The sequence below is a fragment of the Rattus norvegicus genome, chromosome 14, assembly GCF_021556685.1.
Source record: "Rattus norvegicus strain SHRSP/BbbUtx chromosome 14, alternate assembly SHRSP_T2T, whole genome shotgun sequence".
Classification (NCBI taxonomy): Eukaryota; Metazoa; Chordata; class Mammalia; order Rodentia; family Muridae; genus Rattus; species Rattus norvegicus.
Genome location: NC_141547.1, coordinates 100,668,485 through 100,689,572, shown reverse-complemented (window position 1 = coordinate 100,689,572; position 21,088 = coordinate 100,668,485). Strand labels below are relative to the sequence as shown.

General features: G+C 43.5%; 1 protein-coding gene across 22 annotated transcripts in view; it reads left to right on the top strand.

The window, feature by feature from the left end:
• The window catches only part of Ehbp1 (EH domain binding protein 1), a 253,134-nt gene that overhangs the window by 14,912 nt on the left and 217,134 nt on the right, over nucleotides 1-21,088 (top strand). For all 22 annotated transcript variants that reach the window (NM_001305130.1, XM_087583553.1, XM_087583548.1 and 19 more), the window contains 1 exon segment: nucleotides 17,013-17,070. In NM_001305130.1, the coding sequence (NP_001292059.1) occupies nucleotides 17,013-17,070 (58 nt within the window).

The following is a 21,088-nucleotide window of genomic DNA, read 5'->3' as shown; positions in this document are numbered from 1 at the left end:
AGAACTGTCCCTGCTATGGTTCGGCTAATTGGTGATATTTATTTAAAAAAAAAAGTGAGCTTCAGTATATTACTTATTCACATGTCAGAATTAATATAAGTATCTGAGGAGGTTCATGGGTCGGTTTGAAGACTAATTTTAGTTACTCTCTTCCGTGTAAGCAGAGACCGTCCAGAGACTGCTAAGGGCAGATTTTGCTCGTTTCCTCTGAGAACTTGTGGAGCTCTGGCTTTGTCGCTATACTTGGAAACGCAGCCGGACTGTCCCGGATCTGCCCTCTGCCTTTTTGCCTTTTCCTTCTCCTTGGGAGTATCTGCGTCAGCCCCCAGGAGCATCGCATTGAACTCAGAGGGTGGACCAAAGAAGTACTTCAAAAACGTGCCACAGAGAAGCTTGAGCAAGTCCAGCTTTTCTTCGTGTGTGAATGTGTGCAGCACTTAAGTGCCACAGTTCGTGCGTGCGTGCGTGCGTGCGTGCGTGCGTGCGTGCGTAGGGATCAGCGTAGGGAACCTCAGCGACTCGGTTCTCCCATGTTGTGTGTTTGAGATCACACAACAAGCATAGCTGTTGACCAGGTGGGAGCATCTTTACCTGCTGACCCACAGGTTCAGTTTAATGTTAGCTTGCTGCACTCCTATATTCGCAAAGCTGGGATTGTGGACAAAAGCAGGTATCAGGAAAATCTGTGGGGAACAGGATATCGAGTTTGAGAAGTTGTCCATTGCCAATGTGACTAAGCTCCTAGGTTGTTTGGTCCTGACTACGTAATAAGCTGAGTGGTTCAGTGTTTGTTTTGGCTTGGGGGCTGGGGACTCTATGAAGAAATTGTCCCTGAAAACCAGGTTTGAGAGCCTCTGCAGTAAGGCACCCATGTGCCCTTTCTGCCTCCCGTATCTCTCTGGTCTGTTGTCTGTCGTTAGCCTTCTAGACACTAGTTTACAGCTTTTTCTCTGCTCTAAGGCCAACCATTTGCCCTTCCATACAGTAGTCATTGAAAACTGGTCATTGAATCCCATGTGTACTAGGAGAGGAATTCTGTTCTGTTTATTGGAAGTATAAAAAAGTGTGAACATATCCTCAAATCCACCACAGAACTAATGAAATTCTAGAGGAGTGTACCTATCCCATTCTCTAGTTTCAGTATCTTACGTTTCTAGTTAAAATTCATCAATAAACTCAGTCAGCAACAGTTACTAGGGAATTAATATTTATATAGTTCTATTGGTTAATTTGTGGATCTAATTTTGAGTCCTTAATTATTCCAGTAATTTTGTTTAGAAAAAAAAGTTTTTTTAAAAGACCATTCTAAGGGTATGTGTTGTTGTTGTTGTTGTTTTTGGTGGTGGTGTAATCTCTTAGAGTTCTTCATACCTTGCTTGGGGTTATATGTTATTTCTGCCTAGATTCAGGCTTTAAGTTCCTGGTTAGCGTACCCTAGTGATGATTGTGTGTTGGAGGTCACATGACTGAGCAGGTATTCCCGGTGTTCATTTCTCTAACTTGGTAATGTTGTCTGCCAGGCTTCTGCATGTGAGGCTACTATTTGCACTTCTGCAGAGTGGTTCTTTGAAACATGTCTGTCTTCTAAGGGAGTTTTTTTCCAGCTAGATTAGAATCCGTGCTTCTCTTTAATTTGAAGCACAGGTGGGATTTTTTGTAATTTAGGGGAATTTCGATGTGTTTTCCAAAGTAGGAACTTCACTTGTAAAAGAGAAGTTAACTGTTAGGTTTTTGTAGGCACTCTTTACTAAGATGAGCAACTTTTCCTTCATTCCTGGTTGGCTGAGAGAGCTGATCATGAAGTGGTATGAGATTTTTGCTAAACACTTTTTCTGTATGTATTGACACGCTTTTCGTTTTTAGTTTGGTGGCCTTATGTATTATAGTAAGTGATATTTATTTATTTAATTATTTATTTATTTATTTATTTATTTATTTGCTTGTTTTGAGACAGGTTCTATGTTATAGCCCAGGCTGGCCTGAAGTCACTCTATTGTCCAGTCTAGCTCCCAGCTTAGACATTTTTCTGTCTTGGCCTCATGCGTGCAGAGTATATGTGTGAGCTACTGTGCTAGGCTTCACAGGAACTTTATTGCTGGGTGTAGAACCAGCCTCACACACATAGAATGCATTCCACTTGGTCATGGTGTGTGTGTGTGTGTGTGTGTGTGTGTGTGTGTGTGTGTGTGTGTGTGTTTGTTCAGATTTGGAGCAAGTTAAAGCGAGTGTAGAGTGTATGCGTTCCTCACCCAGTCTCCTTTGACACCGTGTATATAGTCACACATTATCATGGTACATTGTCAAAGTGAAGCAGCGGCCGGCACCTTTCCCTCAGCTAGCCTCCAGACTCTACTCAGTCGTTCCCACCAGTGAGTTCTTTGATCGAACGCCTTCATGTGTCAGTTACTGTGGACAGGCTCTGACTCTCACGTGTTCTCCTGATTGTTTTATGTCATCTTTAAGATGAATTTGGTGCTGAATGTGCACTTTGAATTATTGTCACGGTACAAAGAGTGGTTCTGTAGTTTGACATCCACCCCTGTTCCTCAGTCTTTATTCCTCATAATTTGTTTGTTTATTGTTTTCTTTTGAGACAGGTTTCCCTCTGTAGCCCTGGCTGTCCTGGAACTCAAGAGATTGACCTGCCTCTGTCTCCCGAGTTCTGGGTGGAGTATTTTTTACTGACGGGAATTGACGTGTAGAGACAGCTTCAGTTCCTAGGCGGCCCTATCCGTACTCTGGGTGCTTCACTGTCAGATGTCCTGTAACACATCTCTCTCACTAAGGATCTTTAATTTAAATGTGTAACCTAGGCTTAATTTGTCATATTTTAAAAACTTTTGGGCAAAATTATGTCCCTATGTTGGACAGTACTCTGACATTCTTATTTTGCACAGAAACTTAAATGTATTTTAGACTGTGGGATTGAAAGCTGTGGCATGATCTTAAAAATAATGTGTCTTTTTGGCAAGACATGGAGTATTGAAACATGCAAACATACTTTCTGAAACACCAACTTTTTAGGAATTTCAAATATCTTAGAAATGGTAATTATTCGACTGTGATACACATGTACCAGGATGGGTCCCAAAGGCTATATATATATCTTTCATTCTGTGTAAAATAATTTTGGTTTTTATATTGCTTTGCCTTCTGTGATAGTATAATTAAATTTACTTTTTTATTCTTTTAATAAAACAATCCCAAGAAGTCTGGAAAGGAGACGATGGAGAAGAGCTAGTGACTAGTGGCTTAGCATTTTCACAGTGAATTGGAGTCTTACATTTGATCCTTTAATGCATATTCTTTTTTTTCTTACCTTTGACCGTAAACTTTTCAGAGAATGGTTTTACTGATTGGTCATGTATTTCCCGTGGCAAGCAGACAAGTAAAGTTCTTTATGCACTGCTTGAAATAAAATAACTTAAATTACTTAGATTAGCATCTCCTAAAAGAAGGGAACAAGGGCTTCAACAATTAATTTCTGGGAAAAAAGGAGAAGGATTTTGTTATATTTTCTCATTTCCTATGGTGTTTCCTATTGTGTCTAACAGAATAGATACAATAGCTATTAGAAATGAATATGTTGCTTTCTACTGAGTTCAATTTTTGAAGTGTAATTTTCAGCCAGCAGAAGAGTAGAAGTTTGAGGAAATAAGCATCAACTGTAGAAATGGTAGTCGCTTGTTGACAAAATACTTGGTAGGTGATTTTGACCTTTTCTCAACGTGAAAGGAGCCTTGTGTTTACTGTACTATGCAGGTTGGAAGAAAAGAATCCAGTTATAAGCATTGTCAGCATTGTGGGTGCAGTCGGGGGGTCAAAGAGCTCCTAGGACTCCACCCACCTCACTAACTTGTAATCTGCTCTGTCATATCCTTATCATGGTCCATTGCCCTGGATTCCATAGTACTTCCTGCAGTGCTGAAGGGCTGGAGGGGACAGCCTTGCCTTGTTCCTAATTTTATCTATTGAGTATGATGCTAGCTCGTGTGTGTGTGTGTGTGTGTGTGTGTGTGTGTGTGTGTCTGTGTGTGTGTGTCTGTGTGTAAACAAAGTTTCTTTATAAACCAAGTTGGCTGTGAGGTTTTTTGTTGTCGTTGAAAGAGTTTTTATTTCTCCTTCATTTTATTTTCCCCTTCTAAGCAGGGAAAAATTTTCACATGCTTAGGGCTCTGTTTCGGTGCAAGGTTGCCTGGATTTGTTACTTTAAACTTGAGGTGAGGCAAAGACAGATCCTTGGTAGAGGAAACTTTGCCTTAAGGTTTCCAAGCTACTTTGTGGAGACAAGCGTGTGTCCAACCTTCTCCCCTTTGTGTGTGTGTGGTCATGTATGTGTGTGTGTGTGTGTACAGTGTGTGCATGTAGTATCAGTTGATGTCTTTTTCTCAAATTGTATCAGCATTATCATAAAAGTATTCTTTGAGGTGTAAGCACATGAACACGAAGGTACTGAATGGGAGCGCACATGGAGAATAAGTACTTAGGAACTGTATAGATATGCAAGCAGTTGGTTGTGTATTGAATATAAAAAGAAAATTAATGTAAATGCTCATGAAATGCCATCAAAAGTAAAGGAATGTCCTGAGACAGCTCTTGCTTCTCCACCTTATTTTTTGAGGCGGAGGCTCTTAGTGTCCTGGCATGCCTCTGCCTGGTTTGGCTAGCCCGTCTGGTTCATGTGTGAGGCCTGTCCTGCCTCCCTAGAGCTGGAGTTGCCAGTGTGCAGATCCTTGCTTGGCTTTTAGGTTTGCTGAGGCCTGGAGTCAGGTTCTCATGACTACATGACAAGCACGCTACTGACTGAACCATCTCCAGCTTCTCCTCTCTCTCTCTCTCTCTCTCTCTCTCTCTCTCTCTCTCTCTCTCTCTCTCTCTCTCTGCCCTTGTCTCCTAGCCCTATCCTGTGTACAACTGAAAGTGTACTGACTCCTTCCTCATAGTTTACACAGTTAATTTAATAGCAGTAGGCAAAAGTCCCAAGTTCCCATTCCCCACTGAGAGTCAAGGCAAATTCTTAGGGGTTAACCCATATAAAATAAAAGAGACGGTTCTGTACCCTAAGCCATCATGCAGTGCTGAGACAAGCATGGACATTCACATTTCAAAGGGGAAGAAGGATGGGTAGGATCCTAGCAGGGGAAACATTGGGCCCTGAGCTCTGCCCAGTTGTGGTGGCATGATGCAGGGTTGGGTTCCTGCCCCTATTACTTTCCTCACTGTAACCCATGTGACCTTTCCTTGGGGCTGGCTCTGCTTCTGCCTGTAACTCTTCTTGGTCTGGCATCTCCAGTGTCCTTAGGTCTTGAAATGTCACTTCTACTCTTGAAGATTTGAATATTATTCTCAGGGATAATAATAGTTGCCTCCAGGGAACACAGTCCAGCTAATCCCACATTGCCTGACCTCTTGACCTGGTGGAAGAGTCCATGACCCCCAAGGTTTGCAGTCTCCATGTCTGCAAAGCCGGTGCCAGGTGGAGGATGCCAAGGGCTGCTTCTGGGTCAGTGGGTCAGTGGGTCAGTGGGTCAGTGGGTCAGTGGGTCAGGGTCTTGACCCTCTTGACCCTCTTGTGCTGAGCCTGCACTGTGTTGAGTGCCTGGGCAATAGAACATGATGAGATGAATCCAGAAAACAGTGTCCTAGGTGGCCCTATTGAGCAGAGTGCCAGTGGCTCGCTCTCCTCAAGGGAAAATCTTTCAATTGGGTTTTCCCTTTCATACTCAGGAACCTGTGATGGGTATGGCCTAGCCGTTTTCCAAGGTTCTTTTTCCCTCTGGGATCTCTAGTATCCTGGTCTAGCTTGGAATGGTTTTGAGTTAGGTCACTGGTACAAGTGACATCTGGGGACCTTTTATTCTCTGATATATTAGAAGTCAGTCAGATAATTTATTCAAATTATTTTATCTTTTGAAAAAAAAAACTGTTTCATCATAGTTCCAAATTTTCAATATTATCATCTTCAACTCTGTTTTATGCTTTCTTAGTTAAAAAAAAAACCCATAACTTTTAGAACATTTTCTTCCTTATCAAACAGTGCGCTCATACTTTTTCTATGTGTGTGCATGCTCCCTGTGTACATGTGTGGAGGTCAGAGGTCAGTGTTGGACGTCTTCCTGAGTTGCTCCTCGGCTTGTATTTGAGGCAAGGTCTCTCACTGAACGAAAAGCTCACCAGGTGATCAGATAGACTGGTCAGCGTGTCCTTAAGCTCTCCTGCCCGTGCCTCCTAGTGTGGGGATTGCAGAACGGGCTGTACCACATGCCTGGCTTTTCCTGTGGTCCCGTGCTGGTGTGGCAAGCCCTGCACCTGCACTACAGTCCCCACAGCTCCCTCTTTGTGTTGTCCACGCCTGCAACGTTGTCCCTGGCTGCCTCTGAGCACACTGGTTCTGCTCTCTCAGTCCATCCAGCTCCTGTTTTCTCTCCTTTTCTTCCTCTCATGTTTCTTTTTGCTGGCATTTTGTCTTCTATATTGGGTTTTTCTTAGGCAACCCGTGGCTGTGCGTATTAAAGATGGAGACAGGTAAGCATGTGCGTGGAGTGGTTGGTAGCTTGCCCTCCTTTGTGAGAGGATGCTCTCTTCGCACACAGTACCGTTTACTAGTATAAGTGAGTTACAGACTCCTTTGTGTTGTGGGTGTATTGCGTGTGCGTGCATGCGTGCATACATGTGGAACACTTGCTCATTCTTCTTCCCGGGTCACTGTCTAGTTTTCCTAATATGAAGGTATTTCTGAGCCAAGAAGCACAATAATGAGTCATTGCTGTGTCTGTATGAAATACAGATTTCCAAAAGTATGCTTGCTTTTTTTGTTGTTTTAAAGTACTGCCCACAGTGATTCCTTTAATTTAGCATTTTACCCACTCTCTATTTCCTAGTATATATACTAGTATTCTCATGTGTTATCTATTTTCATGTTTCATGGGCTCTCATTTTACAGTCAGAAGCCCTGTGGGGCTGAGACGGTAGAAGTAGCAGAAGACGAGGGGCCATTTAACCCAGCTCTGCCTGTCTTTATGGGGCTCTGCTTTGCCTCTGCGTTCTCTCACGAATGCTTTTTGAAGACTCCTCCTCCCAAGGAAATCTCTCGAGAACCTTAAAGTCAGAATCAAGACAGACAGACTAAATCATCAGTCACAGAGTAGACGGAGTAAATTGTGTGATTACTTGTAAGGGCGTGGCTAGGTTGATAGAGTGTTTCTACTTGCGTCTGTCTCGGGGAATCGGACACATAGCCCCAGAAACTGAGTTTAGTGTTAGTGACATTGTGAGCTTCATCCCAGGGCCAGGAAATGAACAGTAAGGAGTAAGCTAAATGAAAGGAAACATTCCATGTGCTTCTTCTAGTAACAGTAAAGTGGTGTTGTTTGGGAGATGTGTACTACACACACACACACACACACACACACACACACACACACACACACACACACTACACACATATTACACACACTACACACATATTACACGCATTACACACACATATTACACACACATTTCACACGCACATATATTACACACACATTTCACACACACATATTACAGACACATTACACACATATGTATTACACACACATTACACACACATATATTACACACACATTTCACACACATATATTACACATTTCACACACATATATTACACACACATTACACACATATGTATTACACACACATATTACACACACACACACAGTCACTCGTTGCGCTGATTATCTCTTTCTAAGTGTTTTATCTTACTGAATTGTGTGCTTGTGATGGCTTGTCAAAAACGACTTCCACTCACGTAGGCCAAACTCTTGCTTCCGTGTGAGTGTGTTTTTGGCCCTTAAACACTGGCACAAACATTCTAGAGAAAAGGTCAGCCAGAGAGCATGTATTTCATCAGTTCAATATTTTTAGTCACTCAAAGATACTTTTGAAAACAAAATGATACAAAGTGTAATTTTAAAAGCTTATTTTTATTTGTGACAAAGCTCTTTGACACTTTTCCTATTAGGACCGCCATTCATTTGTACAGGGTGGACGTATACCTGAGTGCCTGAGTACTCGTTTATTTAACCTGATGTGTGTCTGTACACATTTTAATCTACTGAATTATTAGAGTTGCTAAATTGCCTGTGAAGGAAGCATAAAGTGAGCATAATTAACTAGGTGTGCGTGAGACACAGGCGCAGGCAGATGTCCCTACTCAAGGGTAAAACCTGGAGACAGAGGGAAGTCAGAGTGCCTGCGATCATTGTCCCCCATTGTCTCAGTGTTCTTAGCCCCCGACCATGAAATGTTCCGATGTGGCTGAGGGCCCTTTCCACAGGGGAGGCTCGCATACCGAGGCTTCTGCGCACATCAAGTCTGTTATTCATCATTTTAAGTGGTTCCTGGACTCTATAAGAGGAATGTGTGCTTTTCATGTTCTAAAGGTCTCTTATTTTTAAATAGCCCAGAGGCTTAAATATAAGTTTGAGTTCTTTATCTTTAGAAACATTGATTTCATATTAGTGAAAAAGATTAGGTAACATTTTGGTCCCAGCACTTTGAAACGTAAGCTCCCTCAAGAAAACAGCTATTATAATCACTACAGAGGGGTTGTGGAGGGCAATGTCTGCTTTAGGGACTCGTCTAAAATGTCGGTAGGTTGCTGTAGTACACGTAGCAGAAATACAAATAGCCTAACCTAATAAAAATTTACTTTAAGAATGATTTTTATTTTTAACTGTGTGTATATGTGTTCTATGCACACGAGTGCAGCTGCCCTTGGGTCCCCCTGGAGGTAGAGTAACAGTCAGCACGAGCCATCTGACATGGGTGCTGGGAATCGGACTGGGGTCCTCTGGAGCCATTTCTACAGCTGAAAAGTTACTGTCTAGGAGCTTCTCAGAGTAGAGCGGTCATCTGAGGTCAGCTGGCCTTCTGTGTGATCATCGAGGGTCCCATGTACCAGTGCTCTCTGCTGAAGGGTGCTAGAGTCAAGTAGGCTCAAGTTCAAACATTTTCCATTCACCGCACTCCACAAGCCACGCCTTTATCTGTGGAGCCATCTCAGGGCCGACTCTGTAAGGCGCTGGAGGTGAGGGAGTGTGGGAGGCGTCATCTATACCTCACAGGGTCAGTACTCTGTGTTAGGTGGAAGCCAGGGACTGCTGCCATTTCTGTGATATTGTTAATGTTCATTAGCTAATTCAAGAGTGTTAGCGACTGCCCTGCCTGAAGTTCTGACTTCTCTAACTAGAGTGGTAGTGACTGCCCTGTCTGCAATTCTCTTACATTAGCAGCTGTTTAGTGTCATCTAATATTCTGAGTCACTGAAGCACAGTATTTAGGACTAGCTTCAGGTGTTGGCCAGCCCCTTTACGCTTGAGAACCTTAAGTAAGGCCCCTAAGGGCTCTATGGTCTTTGGTGCCAATCCTAGGAAAAGCAAGTGTTCTACCACAGTCTGGGATTCCTTTCTCTGGGTCGTACCATCTGGAAATTGACGTGTGTCTCCTGGGCTCAAACAAAAGTGTTTCCTTATATTTTTCCCTTCTTAGATACTGACTCTGGCAAAGTGAGAGCTGTAGTTGACATTGAGGTGAATGTGGGATCTGAAGCATGTGTGGTGTTATTCGGACCCACCCAGCCTTTCTGGACCCAGTAGGAGGACCCAGGAATAAAATGGCTTCCGAAGGGAAGACTGTTAGGTCAAGTAGGGGCCCAGTAGGCGCTGCTTTAAAACCTTTTCTTAGACCTTGGAAATACTGAGTTAACTGAAGACAGAATTGCTACTCTTTCCCCTACAGTCTGTTGACTTAGAAAAAGAAATTTAGTCTGAAGACTCTTTAGATTCAATAAATTTTAAAAATCAATTTCATTTTTCTCCTCTTTTAATTCTAAATGTACAAGTATTGTAACTCATTGCATATCTTTATGCCATTCCCAGCATAAAATAATATGAATAGTATACATCTAATCTAAATATAATATAAATAAATAGTAGAAGGTATAGAAAAGTTTATTCCTTTTTCGCCTTCTCTAAGAAATGTTAATATAAAAATGCTATATTAGCTCATTCCCTTCCTCTTTTCAACTAATTCTATTTCTGTTTTCATGACCGTGTGTGTCTGCGTGTACGTGTGTCTGTGTGTGTCTGTATGTGTGTGCATGTGTGTGTATGTATGTATATGTGTGTACATGTATGTGTGTGTATGTATGTGTGTGCGTGTGTGTGTATTCGTGTATGTATGCATGTGTGTATGTATGTGTGTGTATGTCTACGTGTACGTGTGTGTGTATCTGTGTGTGTGTGTGTGTGTGTGTGTGCATGTGTGATGAGTTCCATTAGGTTTATTTTCAGAGCATAGATGACAGTTTGTTCATAGGAATACAGGTTCTTAGAGTGGCTATATCATTGAAGAAAGTGTCTTTCTCTCCCTCAGCAATCTTCATCAGTGAGGGCGAGCCCTGTGGCCCCCTCCTCTTCCTTGGCTGACCCAGTTTTGTGCAGATGATCACAGCTGCTATGCTTTCTAGAGTACTGCAGCCATGGTGTGTTCTGAACTTGGTGTCTGGAACGGCTTCCCCCAGTTCCCTCTGGTTCTTAACTTTCTTTCCCCCTTCTCCTGACCTGTTCCTGAGCCTTGGAGGCAGTGATACAAATGTCGTTTACTGCCGGGCATTGAACATTCATTTGTTCTTAGTGCTTTGACCAATACTGTGCACTCATTGTAGAAACAATAGAAAAGCTTATTTCCTATTGACTATCGATCTTTGGTACCTCACTGAGAGATACCAATGGGTCTACCTTAGTGTATAGCCCAGACAACACCTAAACTCTGCATTAACACAAATGCTAAGCACTGTCACATGCTTATAGTGACCTTGGAAGAGACTTTAATTGCTGTGTAATTTGCTAAGCAGACGTACTGTAATTAGTCACTCATCTGTCATGGGACTTTATGATAAAAGTGTCATTATAAATTGCAGTTTTTACAAATTCTGAATCAAATTGCTGGCCCTGTTGAGCAGGTTTTTTTTTTTTTTAAGCGTGTGCCTCCTGAGACGTTTAGGAGCACATACATGCCTTCCTGCAGAAGACCCCTTTACTTTGTGTGTCTCCGACATGGGGCCTCCACTGGACAGTTGGCTTTAGTTACCTCACACTGGCTCGTGTGAGGGGGTCAGCGTGTCTGCTCGCACCGCTGAATCCCCCGCTCCACCCAGCATTAGGATCGTAGCAGGCATGGCGTTCGTTAGGTGCTTCTGAAGCTTTTAGAACAGTGGCTCTCAACCCGTGGGTCTCGACTTCTGCAAACCTCTGTCTCTAAAAATATTTACATTACCGTTCATAACAGTAGCAAAATTACAGTTAGGAAGTAGCAATGGAAATAATGTTACGGTTGGGGTCGCCGCAGTGTGACGTACTGTGTCAAGGGGTCATGGCATTAAGAAGGTGGAGAACCACTGTTTAAGAATGTTATATGACTGGTTTTCACGCAAGCGTTTTGGATTTTTAAAGACACCTTTGAAGGTTCGCATACACGAGTGTAGTCTAGGGATTTACCTTTTACAGTAGAAATGGTTTTCTTTTTTTTTTTTTTTTTTTTTTCCGGAGCTGGGGACCGAACCCAGGGCCTTGCGCTTCCTAGGCAAGCGCTCTGCCACTGAGCCAAATCCCCAACCCCAGAAATGGTTTTCTTTATGCTCACCATCCCACCCGGCCATGGGAAAGAGAGCACAGGAGTCCTGCTCAGTAGTCTGGACCTTGCGACCCCGCTTTTCCGTTTCCTATGCTTTCCTCCATTTCTCCCTGATCCTCCCGCTTCTCTCTGGAATCCGGGGTCACAACCATGGTGCTACAGCGCTTGCTCCCTCACATTCAAGTTGTCCATTGTTATGGTCTCTGAAGGTAAAGCAGAAGGGGATATTTTCTTGTCTTTATGTTTTGAGATTCGGTGTTACTCTGTAGCCCAGGCTAGATTAGTATTTCCTGTCTAGGCTAGCCTCAAAAGCTGATATGTTCCAACAAACCCACCGAAAGGCTTCAGGTTACCAGGGAAACCCCTTAAACAGCTTTCGTTGGAAGTGTGGCTGCATACATTTCATTGGTGTGTCTCCAATATATTTAAATACCTGTAAGGTGCCTCTCCTGTCCCCTCCTCTGTCCCCTATGAGGCCTGCAACCCTGTTCTACTTGGCTAAACATGGTGGTTGAATCTCCCCGAGACCAGAGCTCTACCAGATTTTCTTGACTTTCGTGCTAGGAAGTTCTATAATTGCAGGTCAGGCCCTCTGATGGCTGTGGAAAACTCTAACAACAACGTGTCCCTTTCCCTTGTATGTTCCCTAGTGAATATTTAATGGTTCTTTTTAGCACGGTATGAAAGCATAAAATATTAATCGCAGTCAGGCGGTCGTCGTTGTTGTCTGTACACTTGTTCTTGAGGGCCGCTCACTTCTGAACATTCCTCTTGATAATGATAAACTACACCCATCTCTACCAGGCACGTGTTTAGTGTGTGTGTGTGTGTGTGTGTGTGTGTGTCCCATGGAGCTAGGATCAGACACAGGGCCTTGCACATACGTGTTCCGTAAGCACTCTCCCACATCCCTAAGTGAAGCCGTCTACACTGTTGATAGGATTAGAATCAGAAAAACGTTTAACCCCAGGCGACATTTTCAAGTATGGCACTTCTGTTCTGCTGCGTCCTAGGAACAGGGGCATGCAGGTTAGAGGGCTGCTCTTCCTGTTCTGCCATGTCACAAGTCTTCCCTTCCCTGAGGCATTAAGTTGGGTGGAGGGGGGAGAAAGTGCAATTCAAACAGCAGTGCCGGGCACTGTGGCTGGTGGAGAGACCCTTTTGTGACAGTCGCTGGTGGTTTAAGCCATGAAGTGCGGGGGGTGTTCACCATGGTCCATGTTAGCCGGTGGGTCTCTGTTGTCACTCTTGCCGTCACTTGTGGGATTTTAAAAACTCTGCACACTAGACCTATTAAATCAGATTCCCCAAGGCTGGAAGTTAAGCACCAGTAGTTTTAAAAGATTTTCGGAGTTGGGAATCGGTCCTCAGCTCCAAAAAAAAAAAAAAAAAAAAAAAAAAACAAAATAACAAAACGTTTTCCCGGAGGATTTAATGTGTAGCCAAGGTCAGCATCCTTGTGAAGTTCACGTAGGCCGCAGAGAAGGCCTGGTGGATTGCTGCTGGTTCTGTTAGATTTCCTCCGTTAGGATTAACCATTTGGATATTCTCAGATGCAACGTAGGTTCCTTTTTTTCAGTAAGAAATGGTCATGGGCCTTACCCTTGTACTAAGCTTTTATTAGTCGCTAGTAACAGAAAGTTGATCAGCTAGTGTGGTCTTGTAGGGGGGGTAGAAATAATGGTATCATATCACACGCAAAGAATGTAAACAGAGGCATGGCTTGGGTATTTGCTGGGGACATTGACTCTGCCTCAGATTTGGGGCACATGCGTGTGTGCGTGTGTGCGTGTGTGCATCTGTGCATGTGTGTGTGTGTGTGTGTGTGTGTGTGTGTGTGTGTGTGTGTGTAGTGGCATTGTGTGTTAGAGTGGAGGGTGTTAAGGTGAAATAAAAAATGGTCAAAATCCACAAAGGGCCACAAAATAAGAGTATATCCAATAGGAGAGGGGGAGATAGAGGCAGGGCTTCCCCCATGACATCTGAAGATGTTAAGATGTGTGGCTGAGGGAAGATGCTTATGAGGTATGCAGAGTTATGCTGGAAGCTAAGTCAGCCTCCAGTGGCTGGCAGCTTTATCAACTGAAGACTGACTGTTATCTTGCACGACTAGGGGCCCCGGGTCAGATATGCATATAGGGTCTCAGTGGATCATCTTAAAACTGCAGCTGCTCAGGGGAGATTGAGCAGAGGACAGGGAGAGGAGGGGAGAAAAGAGTGAAGGGGAAAGAGGGAGAATAGAAGGAAGAGGAGGAGGAGGAAGATGAGGAGGAGGAGGAAGAAGAAGAGGAGGAAGATGAGGAGGAGGACAAGGAGGAAGAAGAGGAGGAGGAGGACAAGGAGGAAGAAGAGGAGGAGGAAGATGAGGAGGAGGAGGAGGAAGATGAGGAAGAGGAGGAGGAGGAGGAGGAGGAGGAGGAGGAGGAGGAGGAGGAGGAGGAGGAGGAGGAGGAGGAGGGGAACTAGAAAAGTTCAACTTTTACTTATCTGATGAGATTGTCTCTCCGAGGCTCACTGCCTCTGTCTGCTAACCTCGCATAGTCCTGGAAGCCTCCAGCCTGCATACAGTCTAATCTAGGTCTGGACTGTTGTCAGCCTCCGAGACCTGCTGCTGAGTACGCTCGCCCCTTCCGGCTCTTTCTGGTGTCTGCCTGGCTGGTTCATCTCAGCCATTCTGGCTCAGACTCCTCTCCAAGCTGACGGATTCAGTCTGGCTTCTCTCTCAGCCTCTAACTTTTTGTTCTGCTTGGCCCCAAACCAAGTCTGGCAATCTGTTCTGATCTTCTGGTTCCTTCTCACTCTGGGTCACTCTGTCTTCACTGGTGTCTGGCTTGCTCTCTCTCTGCAGCCTGTCTCTGTACAGCTGTCCTGGTAACTCTCTCTCTCTCTCTCTCTCTCTCTCTCTCTCTCTCTCAAAAAGATTTGTTTACTTTATGTCTGAGTACAGTGTCGCTGTCTTCAGACACACCAGAAGAGGGCATCAGATCCCATTACAGATGGTTGTGAGCCACCATGTGTTGCTGGGATTTGAACTCAGGACCTCTGGAGGAGCAGTCAGTGCTCTAACCACTGAGCCATCTCTCCAGCCCCAGGCTGCTCTCTCTTATGTAGCCTCTTTTCTCTCTCTTCTCATGAGAGTTGGGCATATTCTATTCTGTCAAATCTTTCTGTGATTCATCACTTTGTCTGTCGCTCAATTAGACTTTCAAACAGGGGTCACTTCCTTCTGTGAACTAACCTTCATTGTCTGGGGTTAATGGTGAGCGCTAAGGGCACTTCTGTATCCAGCTAGAAGGACTAAAGACTGAGCTCCACTACAACTAGAAACTGTTTTTTTCAGTAAATATCCAAATCACAGTTCACAGTGTGATCAAATATCCTGCAGCAGGGGGGCAGAGGAGGGGAGAGTGGAGGGAGAGGAGGGTGTTTGGTTTTTGTTTTAAATTTCAGGTTATTGTCTAATCTTGGCGCTGAGATGCAGATGATACGCTGCTTGGTAGAAATTGTCGTCCCTATTACTTGGTCACTGCTCGCAGTATCTCACTTTGGGAACATTTCACAATTGAATTACCATCAGAACCATCATATATTTGAATAAGTCTTTATGCAAACAGTTTTCGTGATTGCACCTTTGTGTTATTTTGTGCCAGTGTGTGTGTGTGTGTGTGTGTGTGTGTGTGTGTGTGTGTGTGTGTGTTCTGTGGGCTCTTGCATCATGCGTGGAGTTGGGTCTCTGCTTCTCTTGTGTGGCTTTGACTATTGGGCACAGGCAGGCAGACTTGGTAGCAGCCGCCCTCTCCTGCTGGCCCTCAGTGGGGCTCCAGCGACGGCCTGGCTGGACACAGACTCTAGGGCAGCCGCTGCCTCCTCTCGTACTTGCACATCTGGACGCCATTATCTCAGGGATTGTTGTTGCCAATGAGAGGTTTAATCCCCTTCTGCCAGTTTCATTACTCATTGGTCAGCGACTTTGTTCTCGCGCTTTATTCTTTTATGATTTCTCTATATTTCTGCCCCTCTACAGTTTAGTTGTAACGTATGTAGTTGTGCGTTTACGTTTCCTTTTCCTGTCTACTCTCTGAGGCATAAGTGCATAACTTTCTTTCCAGTAACGAGGATTTACCAGGCCCTCACACATGCCAGGCAAAGGTTCTAGGCCTTTTTCACTTTTTCTTTTGAGCTGGATCCCTCTGCTCAGGGTTGGGTTTGATCTTCTGACCCTGTGTCACAGCCGTCTCAAGGAGCACCTAGCATTGTAGGCTGTGTCACCAAGCCTGGCACAGAGAGCATTTTAACTAAGTTTCTTAAAAAATGAAAATGTAAGTACGATAGCTGATAATCAAACCTGCGCCCTTGTTTTCTAGGCACACGAAGGAAGACCTTGTCGCAGTAGCTAAGATGCATTGTTTTAGTTCACTCCCGTTAGCAGGCAATAGGGAAGAGGGCTCTGTGGGCTTGGCAGGTCTCAGCTGCAGGCGGGCTCTGTCAGTGTTTTGCTCAGCTGTTTATCTTGGCAGTTTTTTAAAATGAGACTGGAAGATACAGTTAATATTTGTGTGGGTTTGCCGGCACAGCATCACTCTGTGAGGGCAATTAGGTGGTTACGCAAACCTTCGAGCCATCCGCCATCCATACCGCTGCATCGCCCACAATGCCTTCCGAGTGCTTCTCCAGTTAAAAAGGGATAAATCGCAAGAAGTAAGGCATTGTGGGAGGGCCCAGATGTAGGCTCTCTAAAGTCAGCTTTAACTCAGGCATGTCACTTGGTTCGTCATGGGAATTGATTTGGTATACTTTTAAAGAAACATCTCTAGAGGAAATACTAGTTATTTCAAGAGATCATATCTGAGTTTAGCATCTACAGTACTGAGGAGAACTGAAACTTAACTGCTCCGTGTAATTAAAGTAGTAGACACTTTTGTTCTTTTGTGTGTCTGCCTGTGGGGTGTGCATGTCTTGTGCACATGTGTTCACTCAGCTGTGTGCTTGTGTGGAAGCAGAGGTCAGTTTCTGATGTCTTTACCGGTGTCCATCGTAGTTTTCACACAGGCTTCTCACGGAACCCGCAGCCATCTTTTGACTCGGCTGTCTGGGACCCTCCTGTCCCTGCCCTCAGCTGGGGTTCCAGGACACACAGCCACATCCAACTTCTTTTTATCTCAGTGCTAGGTGTGGGAAATCAGGCTCTCACGATTGTGAAAGCTTTTCACTGGGAGCCACCCCGGCCACCCCGGCCACCGTTGTCCTTTTACAGGCACTAAAACTAACCTTGGATTAATGTGGTTTATGATGAATTATATTGAATTTCTTCCTTTCTTTGTTTTTCAATTTAACAGGCAACCAGATAAACTGGTGGTTGTTTGGACAAGAAGAAGCCGAAGGAAGTCTTCCAAGGTTAGTCTGCTCCGAACAGTCACCCCGCGGACGTTTGTCCTCAGGATTCACAGGATTCATGTGTTGGAGGCTGGGAGGGGCAGCTTAGCATTTTGAGGAGCGGCCGACTGTCCGAGTTCATTGCTGGGTGCAGGAGAGGAGGAGTTGGCTTTCTCGAAGATGTCGATTTGTTTCTCTTTGTACTGATAGTTCTGTACTTGGAGACTAGCACAGAATTTTAAATGTACAGCAGAGTTCTTCAGCTGTTTTAAACATCCTGTTCTGTAGATGATCATATTTTTGTGAGCATATAGCTGTATACATATTTATTAGAGGTTAGTTTTTTTCATATAGATACTAAAAGTACCTTTTCAAGGTGGTTTTGTTCTTGAGACAGGGTCTCATTTTGTATTTCAGGCTGACTTAGAATTTGTGATCTTCCCTTTCGTGCTTCCCAAGTGTTGGGATTACAAGTGTGTGCCATTATATCTGGCCTCCAGGTTTATTTTTATTAAGCTAAAACTTAAGCGTTCAAAATTAATCAAACCTTGGTTATTCGGGACACCATGACCATGGCAACTCTATGAGAGAAAGCACTTAAACTGGGGCTGACTTGCCTTTTCAGAAGTTTAGCCGTTATCATCCTGGCTGGGAGCCCATTGGAAGGACATAGTGCAGGAGGAGAAACTGAGAGACACTGGGCCGGGCTTGGACTTTTGAAACCTCAAAGCACCTCTGCCCCACCCTTGATGCTCTTCCTCCCACAAGGCCAGGCTTCCTGATCCCACCTTGAGCTGCTCCCTGGTGACTAGGCATTCAGATATACAAGCCTGTGGGGCCAGTCTCATTCAACTACCACAGTTTACCTATAATAAATATGACCTCTATACTGATACTTGTATAAACATTACTCCTATCAAAGGGTAGATTGTGTCTTTTCCAGGCAGCTTCCAATACCTAGTTTTGAATTTCGTGCAAAAATGTTGCAGTAGTATTTTGGTGTAGCACTGTGTGGCTTTACAGTATTCTCCACTGTTTTTAGATAGCGCAGCCTTGTTTTGTGTCTGGTCTCCTTTGCTCAGCATCGTGGTTCTGCCATGTGTCCGTGCTCTTGTTTTCTTCTGTAGCTCATGGTCTCACTGCAGAATAGGACTCCATTCTTCCGTTACACTACCAACTAGTTCATTTCTCAGTCCCCTGGGTCTGAGCCTTTTCCCACTTCTTTCGAGTTAACTGCTAGAATCATTGTTTAAGTAGGTAGACAGTGATAGGGAAGACAGCTAGCAGCCGCCCCTAGCCTCCTTACATGTGTGCACACACAACACACATACATACACATACATACATGTGTGCACAAGAACTTGCCAGACACTCCTGCCATCAGTATAAGAGTTGAAGCTGGTTCATGTCATGGACAGTATTTTCTTCAAGGCACATACATATCTGTAGTTCTGGGCATTATAATTTGGATACTGAGAAGGAGTTCTAAGTATGGACACAGTACTTCTCATTGCATCTACAGCGTTTGTTGAATTGACCAGAATAAAGTTGTTCTTTAAGTGCAATAGAGGAGTCTGACTATATCTGTAGTCTTTAGAGTAGACAGGGTAAGCACTTTTTGTCATTTGGTAGTCAGCTAGCAATTATTCTATAAGAGTTATGAAACACAATAAATGTAATAAATACTTTAGGTTGCAGGTCAGTTCAGAATATACTCGCCTTTGATATTAAATAAACTTTATTTAATTATATATTACAGTTGAAGGATTTTTTATGAAAGGAAGATTCTTTCTCATATGGTCTCAGATCCTGTTTGAGTCTAGGTAATGAAATCTAAACTTGAGGATACAGGTTAATTTTCTCAGAAGCTAGTGTTTTCTAGAAGAAATTACCTTTTATCTATTTCTTAGTTTTGCTATTCTTCAAGATCCTCTGTTACACAGTCATCTCTCTGTATTTAGGATTTTCCCAGTCTTGTTTTTGTGAAACCTGTCTCCAAAAAAACCCAAACCCAAAAACCAAAAACACCAGTCTTAAATGTATCTAAAGCTTCCTTCATCATTCCCTAAACAATATAGTAGGATAGCAGGTATGTACACAGCCCCATGTTAGAGTGGGTACTGTATGTCTAGAGATGGTGTACAATACAGCGGAGCAATGCACAGGTCCCAGAGAAAAGGCTCACCGTGTATATCAATCTGTGGGTTTGTGTACAAAGACAGTCCTGGACTCCTGTCCCAGGGGACTGTACTTTGGAACATGGAAGGTATTTAACAGTTTATGAGAACTGATATGTTAAGCTCAGAACAGCATTTATATGTATATATGTAGTGTACATTTATGGAAATGTTTTAAAAATGACATATAATAACTAAATAAGGAAATTTAAAACTGACACTCAGATAAGCCATTATACTGACTGTTAAATTAGGTAGTACATGATAAGGCACATTTGCCTTTTTAATTTAAAGCTTAATTCCCAGTTAATTGCTCATTTTCTGTTGGTACATGTATATTTTATAGCTAACTATTTAGAGAGCTCATTGCAGATTCATTTGGTTAAAATAATTAGTATGGGCAATTAACACACTACGAAGCTTTCTACTTTCCCAAGTAATGACATTTGTAACACAGACTTTGTCAGGCTATAATTGATTTGTAAACATAGACATAAATAACTTTTCAGGATATGTGACAGTAGCAGCTGGGCAGCTGTGATAAACCAGAGAAAAATATGGCATATTAATTTTTACTTGTCTAAATTCCTATTTTCTAAATAGAAATTGAAGTTTGCAGAGAGGTTTAAGAATTCCAAAGGGGAAATCAGAGCTTTAAAATCCCCACCCAGTTTTTACTGTCCCTGTAAAAATTGCCTTCATAGCCTTGCATGGTGATTGGGCCTTTCAAATGTGTGCCCTCACAGCTCATCTGTGGAGAGTTACTTAAGTGGAGGTTGTGTTAGCAAGGTAAAATTGTTTAATAGATGACATATGAAACATATGGATATATGCACTTTTAGAATTTGTAATAATTTGGATATTTTAGTGAAACTTTTTGTTCTGCATGTTTGTGTACGTATGACTTAAAAGACATGGGAGCAGTTGTGTGTGCATAGTGCACAATGCATGTGTGCAGAGGCCTGAGGTCACATAGGGCATTTTCCCAGATTGTATTCATTTGTATATTGAGGCAGGATCTCTCACTCGAACCCAGAGCTTGCTGGTTAGGCTGTCTAGGCCTGCTCCAGGCTTCTCTTCCCCAGGTCCTGGACTGCAGCCAGGTGCCACATCCTGTGGGCGTGGCTTGCTGAGCTCTTAGGTGCATACTGTTGCATGGCATGCACGTTACCTACCTCAGTGCCCCTCAGTGAGACCTTGCAACTCTGTAGAGCACACACCAATCCTTTAGATGGGTGGCTTTAGATGGGTGTGGCTTTAGATGGGTGTGGCTTTAGATGGGTGTGGCTTTAGATGGGTGTGGCTTTAGATGGGTGTGGCTTTAGATGGGTGTGGCTTTAGATGGGTGTGGCTTTAGATGGGTGTGGCTTTAGATGGGTGTGGCTTTAGATGGGTGTGGCTTTAGATGGGTGTGGCTTTAGATGGGTGTGGCTTTAGATGGGTGTGGCTTGAAATAAATAGATCAGTGCGCTTTGTAGAGTTAGTACTTGTTCAAGTTTCATTTCTTTTACTGTCATAAATATTCTGAAGGGTTTTGTTAGTTTGTAGTTCCAAGTTACAGCCCACCACTAAGGGGAAATCGAGGTAGGAATGCACATCACACCCAGACTCTTCCCAGGTGGTCCAAGTTGTGGCAAGTTCACATTCAATACTAGCTTTACACTCTCCTAAATTAAATAGTTAGGTTTTTCCCCAGGCCTGCCTTTGGAAGGTACCAAAGGATGTTAATAGATGTGATTTAACAAGTAAGAAAAGCTGTATACAGAGGTGAGCACTGAGTCCTAATCCTTTAGCTATCCTAGGACGTTGGCAAATGATCAAGTACTCACAGTCATCAGCTGGAGGGTAAAACCTTCGCTAAC